This window comes from Hetaerina americana, unplaced genomic scaffold, assembly GCF_022747635.1.
Source record: "Hetaerina americana unplaced genomic scaffold, ioHetAmer1.1.p SCAF_1, whole genome shotgun sequence".
Classification (NCBI taxonomy): Eukaryota; Metazoa; Arthropoda; class Insecta; order Odonata; family Calopterygidae; genus Hetaerina; species Hetaerina americana.
Window position 1 is genome coordinate 119,700,557 of NW_027286069.1, and position 12,658 is coordinate 119,713,214.

The window sequence follows — 12,658 nt, forward strand, 5'->3', positions numbered from 1 at the left end:
TTGAGTGACGGGTCACTGGCCTCTGGCTTCCCGCCAAACAATAACTTTCCCACCCCCTTCTATATTCCACCTATAAGTGCCCTTAAGTGTACGGCTTTGGGTTTTACTTTCTCTCCATGCACTCGGCCGTAGTACGTTCTTTATCTATTTATTCTTTTTGGGTGTTTCGTGGGGACAAATGGTGGGTCATTGCATTGTATGCCACTAATTTTTTGGAAAAAATGTCTGGACTTGAAGTGAACAATGTGATCTGTGCAGGTATCTTTCTGAAAATGGAGAAGCCTGACTGCTAATAATTCTTGTGACACTGACAAAATCTCCTAGTGCCATAATAAGTTAGCAACATTATATTACAGCTATATAGTTTTTATTTTACTTATTTACGAGGCCGTATAGCTCAATTTATTTTATGTGATAGTTATGTCTAAAAGTTTAGCTACTCTTCAAGCTCTTTCTTCATGGGGAACCTGATGTGTTTGTTCAAGGAATTTAAAAACACCAAGAAACTGTGGAGCTGTCTTTGTAAACCCACCTACATGCAAAATATATCACCTCCGTAATGGCGCCAACAGACTATGTTCTCCACTATATTGCTTGAAGAGGAGATAAGCTCACTTTATACCTGGCCTATGTGGATGCCCACAAGTAGAGATGATACAAGGGATCCCATGGGTTTGTATGAAGCATTTCTCATTGAATTTGAAGTAGTAACCTGGATAACAATCACACAAGTGACTTTGATCCTGAGATTGTACATTTGGAGAGGAAGGGAGTATGCCTTGGAACATTTGGAAATTGCCAGGAACATTCACTGTAAGGGTATATACGAGGTCTATTAAAATAGTGTCGCGAATTTTGAATTTTCGCGGGCTACGTATATTTTCGATTTTTTATGGCTTTATGTTGGTACTTATGTCTCTTTAATTATGCCGAAAAGTTGGGCCATTTTGAATGTTCAGTTAATTGTTGACAGCTGTTTTGCTTGGACGGGTTTTGGCTTGTCTTCGAGTTTAGCTTGTTCGAAAAATGGACCGAAGATTTTTATCAAATTTTGTATGAAAAACGAAAGTAAGTGCGCGGACGCATTCCGAATGTTAACTGTGGCATATGGAGAAAGCAATGTTTATCGGTGGTACAAAATGTTCTCAGAAGGCCGAGAAGATGCGAACGACGAAGAGCGTGCCGGACGCCCGAGCACGTCAACGACAGACGAAAACATTGATGAAGTGAAGAAAATAGTTTTAGCCAATCGTCGCATCACCGTTTGAGAAGTTGCTGAGGACATAAACTTTTCGATTGTCTTGTGCCATTCGATTTTTACCAACGATTTGGACACGGGTCACCGCGAAATTCGTACCAAAATTGCTCAATTTCGACCAAAAACAGCAACGCATTGCTAATGACTCTGTCTGCGACGACTCAAATTGGCTCCAGAGGGTCAGAACTGTTGACGAATCATAGGTTTATGGTTATGACGTGGAAACTAAAGCTCAATCATCCCAATGGAAGCTACCGCACAAGCCAAGACCGAAAAAAGCGCGAAACATTTGGTCGAATGTGAAAGTTTTGCTTACAGTTTTCTTCGACTGCTGGGGCGTGGTGAGGTCTTGCCTCAGGGTAGAACGGTAAATAAAATATTACCTTCAAGTTGTGCGAGAAGCAATCCGCCACAAACTTCCGGATTTGTGGAAGAACAAAAATTGGCTTTGCACCATGACAACGCCCCTGCTTACACATCGTTACTTGTGCGCGAGTTTTTGGACAAAAACAACATATTAATGATTTCGCGGCCACCGAATTCGCCAGATCTGGCCCGTAGTGGCTTTTTCGTATTCCCGAAATTGAAGAGGCACATGAAAGGACGACGCAATGACGAGATAAAGACTGCATCGATGGAGGAGCTGAACAAAATCGCGAACAAAGATTTTTTGAAATGCTTCGAGGGTTGGAAAAAGCGTTGGCATAAGTGTAAAATATTTGATGGGCATTACTTTGAAGGGGACAAAATATTTGATGGGCATTACTTTGAAGGGGACAAAATAGATATTCATGTATAAAGAAATAATTTTTGAAAAAACACAGAAGTCGTGGTACTTTTTCAACAGACCTTGTATAAATTGGTTAATTGATGTATTCCTCCTGCTCTGCCCTCCCTCTGTTCCACAGACCTCTCTGACGCACGAATGCCTTTCTGCCCCCTTCCACACACATGAGCTCACCTTCCTCTTTTCCCCTCTGCATAGCATTTAAAGCAATGTCTTCTGTACTTCACCTGATGATATCTTTGTAAGTCAAAGCCTAGGTCGTGCATGATAAAACATATTTGGAAGAACTAAGTATTTTCAGTATTAATAATTCACAATGCAGCAATTAAATCCACCACTATTCAAAGAAGTAGTGCTCAGCAAAATTCACAGAGGTACAACATACTTTTCTACATCATTCTTAAAAAGGAAACATTGTGTTTTATTTATTTTAGCCATGTTATGTATGACTATTTCTAAGCAAAGAAAGTGGGCCTCAAATGCCTACTTAAATGGAGCATTCCAAGCATTGAAACACATGTAAACTTTGATTGATTTGATTAATGACCATAAAGGCATTTAAACACAAGAGGGTTCTCCCTGCTTGCATTGCTTTCCCCAAGAGTAGTAGTAGTTTTGAGGGGAGGCGACCGACAGCTAAGGTCATTTGCGCCATAGGGGAAGGACAGGAAAGGATGAAGGGTGGAGAGAAACCCGGCGTCGGCATAAAATAAAATGCTCTGTCTAATGGCCTTATTGAGCCATCATTATAAGTATTATGTGACTAAAATAATGAGGTTGAAGAACTTTGGAGGTCGCCAACAAAATTGGTCCCTAAAAATTAGAGGGATAATTTTCCAGTCTCGCAGGGACATTCATTTTTTAATTTCAATAGCAAAGGCAAGAAATGAATGTTGCAAATCGATGTCTGGAATCAAGAGTACATAACCTGTCCTAAATCAGGAAAGTGTTCACCAACCACCAATTCAAACATGAAGAGTGTAGGAAACTGAAAGATGATCAACATGAAACGACAAAGCCACGGTATAAATGTGACCTTTGTCAACAGCCTCTGTGCTGCAGTTACATGGTGTTCGAGCCATTTGGAAGTTGTGGCTCTTAAATTGCACTTACACAATGACATTATCATGAAGTATTTGAGTATAACTATTAAATTTCAGCCCTCTCCAGCTATAAAACTATCCTGTGAAAGTTATTTAAAAATTAAATCGTGAAGTTATCCATATTTTCAAACTAAATCTTTCTTTAACAATAATTGACCAACCACTGCTCCAAAATTTGGTGACCAACATTTATAGAATCTAGATTCAGCACCCTCCAAATTAGTTTATGAGACCTGGGATGGCAACCACTGATTCATTTTGAGTAGTAATTTTTCAGGAATACACTCAGTTTTACGCATTCCAAAATAAGATTATCTCACTTTTCCTATGATGGATTTCCAGCGCATTCAAGACCCTTGAAAATATGTAGTGTAAGATGTTTTCTCAAAAAAACTTTTGTCTTAAAAATATCTTCACAGAATACAAACTTTTCCACCCCAAGCATCACTCACGTGTTTTTTTTTAAGAGTACACATAAGTCTCTCTTATAATTTTGTGGAGAATTGAATAATGGAACACTGTAAATGCTACAGGCACACTTAAATCATACATCTGTGATGAGGGGCTGGAGTGAATACTTTACAAGTGAGAATTAGCATCAAGTGTCTTCATAATCTGGTGGTGCCCATGCAACATATCAAGGGCATTCAGACAAATAAGGATTCACTACTGTGATTACAATAATTGCAGAACAAATAACAGAATTAAGTGCAATTGGTACGGAATGAGAAAAAATGAAGGCAGTGAGAATCTCCAGAAAAAGGAATGCTAAGATAGATGAATACTACAGTTCAGTTGGGAACTTTTGAATGCCTTTTCCTCTCCTCTGAAATAGACTAGTTTCTGCTTCACCTCAACATTTCATACGAGGGATGAACAAAAGACTGTTTGCAATGTTTCAAAGAGGACTTCTTAAAGAGATAATCAGTGCAAAATCAGTCGTTCCCAAAATTTTACTTGTAAATGCATTTAACACCTCATAAACAACAGCCTCTACCAATGTGGGATAAGTGCCATTCCAGAGATTGGGATAAACATTTTTTTTGGGAGGACAGAAGTTAATTTCATATCAATAGTACACTGACAAAGGAAAGAGAAATCACTGCTCTGTCTCTGGTACTAACACCAGTCACTGTCATCATCATTGGACCTCATTCTCATGGAAAGTATATCAACTATTGTGAAACAATGTGTAAGATGAATCTTATATACATCTCAAAACATTCATGTTCACATAAAATCTACTTTAAAAAACAATAAAGGTGGACTCTAAATTGAGGTGATAATAATTTAATAAAAAGCAGTTCAAATGTTTCCTGATTGGAATTATTCATAACCTATAGCACTTGACGTAAAGACTTAGGTCACAAGTGATACTATGGGGTAGATGGAAGAGGAGATAAATGGCTTAACTCAAATTATTTTTAAACAAACTTAAAACTAAATTTTGTTGCAATAACTGTGCACCAACAAGGGCAGCTGTCTAGGAATAAAATTAAATGGGGGCACAAGTAAAGTTCGTGGTGAATCTCACGAAGTGAGTAAGGCTACGTGGAATTATTTATCCTCTAGCAGCATGGGCTAGAAGATACAAAGGAGGCTGATGACATAACACCCAGTTCCACGCACTCCATGGATGGATCGCAGTATGCATAAAAGTAGATGATAATAAATCGTCCTTCTTTTGTCAGCATAGTTCATACATGCTTTTGAATAAATATAATCTCACACAAGGTTGTTTTTGTAAAAAGATTCAGAAACAATTTTTTCCTGATGTGAGCATGAAGTGCTGAATTAAAACAGATGGTTAAGTGCGACCACAGATCACATATTGGCATTGATGACATTGCACACACCAATATATCACTGAAAATTTGGCAATGCGAAATACATGCACTAAACTCGTCCTCCCGAAGGTTTTCGGATGGACCTCCTTACAGTCCCAACTTGGCCCTAACAGACTCATTCCCAGAAATTGAAATCCTCCCTCAAGGACACCACCATGGGACCCTAAGTACCATCAAAGAAGCTTCAAGTTGTGGAAAAGCACTAGCAAAAGTGAGTTGAGGCTCAAAGGGATGTAGTTTGAAGAATATTGAGGCATTGTAGCAATATCTGAAATAAATCTATTTTGACAAAACCTGTCCTGATACATTTTAAACAAAGCATGTAGTAGTAGTATTTAGGGGAGGCGATCGACAGCCGAGGTCATTTGCACCATAGGGGATGCGCAGGAAAGGATGAAGGGTGGAGAGAGAAACCCGGCATCGGCATTAGCCTACTACTCTTCACGAAAGGCGCCAAGGGGTCCGCAGTTTAACGTCCCATCCGACAGATGGCATACTCACTCAAAGTGCCCTCCACAAAGCACCTCAAGTAGGGATTGAGATACCACTGAAAAATATTCAACACCACTGGGATTTGAACCCAGGCCCTCAGGGTGGGAAGCCAGTACGTTAGCCCCCGCACCATCTCGATCCCCTTAAACAAACCATGAACATGTATTCAATAGGAGGAATATGTGCATGAGTAAGGCAAACTGATCGTTGAACTGAAAGAGTGATTAGCTGCGAGACATTTTAAATGCATATGTAAAAGCCTACAAACCATGAAGGCACGGACCACCAGATCCAATAACGTGAAGACCCTCGGGTCAAAGTTGAGTCTCATTTGGTAAAGTTTTCAGCAAGACCCAAAGATAGCAAACAACTTAGAGCGATTGATTCAGGGTGGGCTCATGTAGGACGAGGGATTTGCATCATCAACCAAATAGAGGAGAGTCACCTTAGATCAGTCGTAAGAGTGTCAAGAGCCAATCTAGGACCAGAGTCTGGAGGCAAAAGTCAAGGAGAAGGAGAGGGCAGGGGCCAAGTGCTGATTATCAAAGGTTAGTGTTAGTTTAATTGTGAAAGCAGTACTTTCCTTTTAAACGAATAAGTAAATTATACTATTCCATTAACACTGTATAATAATTGCTTGACTTTTCATCCATAAAGATAGAATGCAAGTGTTTCAGCCTCAACTCCAGTGAGGAGAGTCTCATTGACGAAATAAAATGGTAATTCGTGGTTGTTTAATCGCATGCAATAGCAAATGCCAATGCATTCAGCAAAAGTAGATGAACTTTTTCAAAAACTTATTAAATCAAGCAACTTAGGGCAATTTTACTTTTTACTTCATGCAAGTCTTTAATGTATCCCATTCCCACCTTTCAATTGGATATTTTAAGGGATTTCCCATGTGTGACCTCGTGAAAAAAATGAAGAAAAGGAAGCAAATATTCCAGCTGAGGCTAGTACACTGAACAGGATTAAACAAATCAATAAAACATAGTTAACAACCCCAAGGTGGGATTGGCAGAGCTCACTCAATTGGGCATGTGAAATTAGCAAATTAGCAGGGTAATTAGGGGGCCCATTTCCTTTCTCTGTGCCGGCTATGATCTCCCAGGAAGATCTGGGAGAAGCTTGGCTGCATAAATCTTTAAACTTTAACTGCACCCTACATTCAGAACTCAAAGCTCTAACTCAATAAATAATCATGAATATTTAACATGAATCTTTAACATTAAATGACCTCATTTGGAATCAGATATTCACGTAATGACCTCCCATCAATCTCTTTGTAGACTAAACACAATGGAATGTAATTAAGCTAAAAAACGAAATCAATGACCAATGGATGTTTTTTAATTAGAAGACATACTGTAGCAACTTATATCTTACCAGTACAAACTTCAATATTATTAAACAAAAAAACAGTAAAAAAAGACTTGACACAATAAAAGGTACATCTAGAACTTTTCAAATTTAAGATGCATTCATTCGCAGAAGATTAATTTGCGCTGGAAAACACCAAAAGTTTGAATTTCACCGGATGAAGAAATTCACAGGTTCCGTGTAGGCACTTAAGCCCCATTGTGGATGATTCAAAAGTTACAGAAAGTTCATCACTATTCCCTCATTTCACCCTCTTCGTCTTCTTCATCGACTCCTCTTATGTAGAGTAAATTGTTACACCTCACTAACACTTCCCCGAGGTTCCCAGTGCAGGTATTGTCGATGTATTCCTCGGCGTTGGCCAACTGAAAAGAGACACGGGGCGTGAAGCAACTCAGAAGGTTCTCAAATTAAACTCAGTAGACACTTCCAATAGTAAAATCAGAATTACATTAGTGAAAAAATCAAAATGCCTACTCTCGCATGTGATAGCTTAAAGGTTTAGATATTAATGTAATTCCTTTACACAGCGGTACTTCCGCCAAGTTTGTTGTATTTGAAGTGGTGCAGTGAATCCCCAACACCCCACCGAATTTTGGAACTTATTAATCAATGATAGATTTTTTATGTATCTTTTCTATTATTCGTCATTCATAAGACATCTACGGTAATTTTAATTCAGGTAACACATCATTCATCCTAAAGTGTAATAATATTTGCTTACAAATAGGGAGTGATGGTTTGGATTTAAAATCAATGAAAATTATTCATATTAAAAGCAATCATAAGCCAAAATTGATCAGCGTCGCACACGCATACATCTAATTAATTTACAGTACATTTCCATATCTTTGCTTTGGAAACAAATTGCAAATTTCCCAAAGGTACCCTTAATGTACACATCTCTCTCACAAAACTGAACCCCGACAGCTTTCTCCCTCGTTTCAACTGCTTTGGAATCACCATTATAGTCAGTCAATGTTAATTTTAAACTTGGATATTCATGAAAAAACTCTTCCACGAGTCGCCGATGTTGGCAAAAACCTGTGCCAAGATGGAGAGGTGGACTATTTTCAATTTGACTTCATTATTGAAGATTTTAGATTTCAGCGGTGAGATTATAATTTCTTTTTTACCACGGAATAAAACTACAGCTACATACAATATATAACCATAGACCATTCTTAAGTTGCATAAATTCCTGAGGAATTGTCACATGCATGAAATTCTTTTCCTACAGTTTACTGTGCACATAATCCACTGTGTTCATTAAAGGCAACTACGCGAAGGGTTCCTTCCACCGGTATTTCCACCAGTCAATGTCTCCTCATTTATCACTACGGTCTTACCCACCTAAGCAAATCTAAGCAAAATTACTCCCATGTCAGCGTTAAAATCACAATAGTTTGTATATACTAAATAGCTTTATCGTCGATGATTCGTTCGTGTTGGAAACCATGAGGACCCCTATGGCAATAGGGCACTTTCTTCTGAGCATAATAACTTCTTTCACATAACTAGCAGACTTTCTTTCGATCATTCAATTCCTCAATCAGTGCAAATTACGGGTTAGGAGCTGCAATTACCACTCCCTCCAAAAAAACAATACACAATGACTATTAATTCACCCTTGTTCACCTGTATATTCATGTATCCATCAACGGATACTAAGTATCCTTTATATTCATGGCCCCACTTCAGTTTCACCATAACAGGTTTTCCCGTCAAACTATTGAGGAAGGGTTTGGGATTCATTGGCATTATTGCCTACAAATAGAAATAATAATTAGCAAAGACCAAACTATACTAATAAACATGATAAAAATAACTTTCATTCAATAAATACCGCCATGATGATGATCTTTTCTTTCCGGGTTATTTTCTGAAACTATACTGCTCCTCTCCCAGTTTATGATAAAATCAAACCTCAACTACAATTATTGCAGTATTAAAATAAAAAGTTGAAGAAATTAAGCTGATTTTTATGTATCTTTCACTCATTAAACAACACCACACTTTCCCACGCTTTACACAATAAACCCGGCTAGCTGCATTTGTGAATTTCGATAGATCGAAGTATGCCTTCGAACACCATCGAATATTTCCGATTCGACCAGTTGCGATTTTTTAAAAATTGACTCAGCTGATTGTGAAAGTATTGTATAATATACCAGTTATATTCAGTCTGGCGGTTGGCAAAGTCATGGAGAAACGCATCGACGATAAATGTATATTTTGCAAAATATGCAAAGGAGAGGTCGACACTCAGTTATTGTATGAGGTGACTAAAAAGATGTAACTATGTGATGTCGTCCTGTGTGATGATGAATTTTAAAATTGATTTATGTTCTTCAAGGATGAAGAATACGTTGTTTTTAAAGATAGAGCGCCTTATGCACAGCATCACTATTTGGTGGTGACCAAAAACCACATTCCTGATGCCAAATGTCTGAAAAAGGACCAATTGAACATAGGTGAGGGAATTGGTGAATAACTAATCTTAAGGGCAGATACACATTATGCGTTTATTAAATTTTATTTTCTGCAAGAGACACCAGGATCGTTGAATGACTAATTAACGTAATTACCAAAGCCTAACATCAAAGTGAAATTGGCCTTGCTCCAAGATTTATTAGTTATTTGCTCTCGTTTTCATAGTTTCAACCATGAAAGGAATCGGAAGGAAGATTTTGGAGGACTCGGGAGCAGATATGAACGATTCTAGGTGAGTAAGGTTGGTATTATTGTTAAGCCTTATTCAGAGTAGTTATAATTATGGATGCATTGATTTCAGGTTTGGTTTTCATTGGCCACCGTTTCATACAGTTAGCCATTTGCATATGCATGCCATATCTCCGGCAAGTAAGATGGGGCTTTTGGGACGCATAGTTTTTAAACCAGACTCGTTTGTGTTTGTTACGGTAATAAAAGTTAATTTATTTTCTTATAAGTCTCTAATATAACTGCATTGTCGCTGTCATTGTTTCTTGATCACGAGACTCATCACTGTCCCTTTATGTTACAGCCAGAATATGTTGAAAGCAGACTGCAGGCATAGGCGACAATTACCATGCATTTACATTATCCTCGTCCAAATATATCTATCAATAATATAAGTCAAAGACACGTATTGTTTGTCAACTGAATCAGTGTCTTAAAATAGCGCATCATGGTTAAGTGGTAAATTCAATTGCTTCCTCGGTATTGTTTTTACCAAACGTTTTAGTTGCTAGAATGAAGGGTTTTATATTGTCCCGTTGTGAACATCCTTGAGAATCAATGGAAAGGATAGGTTCTGCTGTTCACAGCGACGTAAAACAAACCGCAGCCCCCCTGCTATCATGTTATGAATTTTCTGTCGGAGTATTAACGCTTCCACCTTTGGTTCTATTCGTAATTTGAAGATTAAGCTGGCCACTTGCGATGTCAGTGGAAAGGCAGCTGTAGAGTCAATGTTCATCATCATCTTCTAAAGTTGGATGGATCCTTGTTGGTTTGGAGGTATCTCTCTCCATTGCCGTTCTTTTCTGTTCATTGTAAGCTGTTACTCTCCTAGGACTTTTTATATCATCTATGAATTTCTTTCTGGGTCATCTTCCTCCCCCACCCCCCTTTCCATTGTATTTTCCAGGCAGTTGTATTGTCTAAGCACATGTCCGACAAATTTAATTTTCCTTTTCTCCATCTCTTTTCTTAGATTCTTTTCCTCTTTAATTTTTCTCAATACTTCTCCGTTCTCCTCCGTGTCCAACCACCTAGTTCTCATTATCCTTTGTTCCCCAAATCCACATTTCCATTGCTTCCAACTAATCCTCTTCCTTCTTTCCAAATGTCCAAAGTTTCAATATTATGATGGAATATTGGGATAACCCTTTCTGTGGCCAAGGTAAATTTGTGGCATGGTACCAATATATGTATTTATTTGTTAAATACATTACTATGAAGAATTGGTTTACTCTTACATTAAGTGTGATAACTAATGTCGGCTGTATTTTTAATGTGATTTATTAATGTTATCGTTCCATTAAAGTTATTGTTTTGGCTAAAATGTTACTCGTTTCCTTAATTATGCACTGTCTTTGTGATATGAAATTCCTAGTGACTGTGTCAGTCAAATATAGATCCATATTTAACAAAAATAAAGGAAATAAAAGTTAAGTCTGACCCTAAGTTAAGAAATTCCATGCTCTTGAGTGTTTTTGTCCTGCCCACTCAATAATCAAAATTGTACAGAGGGTTGCCAAGAAAAGAGAAAACGGGACCATTTTTGGGAGAAATAAGGGTTGGTATCGTTTAATGATGGAATCATTTCCCCTTCCTTCGTGGATTCCACCTGACATTTCTGGTGGAGATTACCTGACTTTGGTGTGCCGTAGCATTTAGTGAAGAAATGTTAAGGGGCAAAACTGCACTGTAGACAAAGAATTGGTGGTTGTTATGTTAATTAATTACATAATTATTTGCACGGTTATAGAGAAGAGAACCTGGAGGCAAATCCACAATTTTCACATCTTTTTTATTTGAAATAAATCAAGAGGTTATGTCTTTGCAACAAATAGTTTATATACGACTGCAATTCTTCATTGCGTGAACTTTTTAACTGTATGCAACTGAAATTAATCCTGTCTGTACATAATTATACTCGTTTAAAATAATTTAATGTGTACTGTACCAACTCATGTATTAAGGTACAAAAACTTATTTAATATCTCTCATGATATTTTGTCAAGTTTTTGTAAATAAATTTGAAATTTTGTCACAAATACGTTTGAAAACTTTTTTCAAATGCTTGAACTTGCTGCGTTTGTGAAAAACAGCGAAACAAACAGCATGAAGTAAAGTAGCTCTGGGCCACCATGACCTCACTTGGAGAAAAAGGACTCCTCAGGATTTCAAATTTTTTGGAGGATAAACAATTTCCACTGAGGTCCCAAATAATTTGATTTCTTTATGTTTTTTTCTTACCAGAATATCCTTCAAGGACTAGTCCAGAAATATGAGGCAGATTGTGGTCCACTGTGGCATAGGTTATTAATTGTCAAATACCATCACGTTTCCACCACTGATACAGCGTACCCATTTTAAATGTAAGATGCTGATTTCTTAAAGTTGGCAATTAATGCATGCGAATCTTTCTAGGAAAAGGATCCTCACAGAAAGAATAATTTGGACTCGCGTGGGTTACAGAAAACAACTTGGGAAGATTACAGAAGAGTTGGGCACCACTGAAATAATGAGCACTGGATGGCCCTGTGGCCCAGCAAGACACATGTTCCTCAGGCTGATTAGAAAGATGGATGAGAGAAGGCAATGGAAGAATGCAAACACAAGAGTTAGGCGGAAGGAAGTGCATAAATAATAAATTGAGATGGGTGACAAATAGAGCAAAAGAAGCATGGTGGAAGACGGATTGCTAGGATATGGGAAGCTTGCAGGGGAAGGGTGAAATTGGTGTGCTACACAGCAAGGTTAAATCTTTAACGGGAAGTAAGAAGGGAAGATCTATGCTAAAAGTTAGAGATAAGGCAGGTAAGATAATAGTTGACACAGGAAAGATCCAAGAGAGATGGAAGGAATATATAGAACTATATGGTGAATAACTTAGGCCAACAAAGTTAGACATAGAAAAGGAACATGACGTAGAGGAATATAGCTTAGGTCCAGGCATACTAGACAATGAGATAGAAAGGGCATTAAGGGAGATGAAACTAAATAAGGCCGTGGGGGTGGATAACATTCCCGCGGAACTTTTAAAATGCTTAGGAAAATGTGGGAGGAAGAGGCTATATGG

General features: G+C 38.0%; 2 protein-coding genes across 3 annotated transcripts; one reads left to right on the top strand and one right to left on the bottom strand.

Moving 5' to 3' along the window:
* Positions 1 to 6,819: 6,819 nt before the first annotated feature.
* On the bottom strand, positions 6,820 to 8,923 carry SmF (small ribonucleoprotein particle protein SmF). The gene is made up of 3 exons (XM_071584147.1): positions 8,714 to 8,923; positions 8,506 to 8,634; positions 6,820 to 7,232 (listed from the first exon to the last, which is right to left on the bottom strand). Exons 1-3 carry the CDS (start codon positions 8,717 to 8,719, stop codon positions 7,101 to 7,103), a joined length of 267 nt encoding a protein of 88 aa, XP_071440248.1. The 5' UTR covers positions 8,720 to 8,923; the 3' UTR covers positions 6,820 to 7,100.
* A 94-nt stretch (positions 8,924 to 9,017) lies between these two features.
* Positions 9,018 to 11,573, top strand: LOC139687051 (adenosine 5'-monophosphoramidase HINT3-like). Of its 2 annotated transcripts, XM_071584158.1 has the most exons (5): positions 9,018 to 9,148; positions 9,224 to 9,341; positions 9,526 to 9,592; positions 9,662 to 9,788; positions 9,893 to 11,572. In XM_071584158.1, exons 1-5 carry the CDS (start codon positions 9,071 to 9,073, stop codon positions 9,923 to 9,925), a joined length of 423 nt encoding a protein of 140 aa, XP_071440259.1. In that variant the 5' UTR covers positions 9,018 to 9,070; the 3' UTR covers positions 9,926 to 11,572. The 2 variants fall into 2 exon arrangements, with proteins under 2 accessions (XP_071440259.1, XP_071440267.1); XM_071584166.1 differs by lacking the exon at positions 9,662 to 9,788 and having other exon boundaries at positions 9,893 to 11,573.
* Positions 11,574 to 12,658: the final 1,085 nt, after the last annotated feature.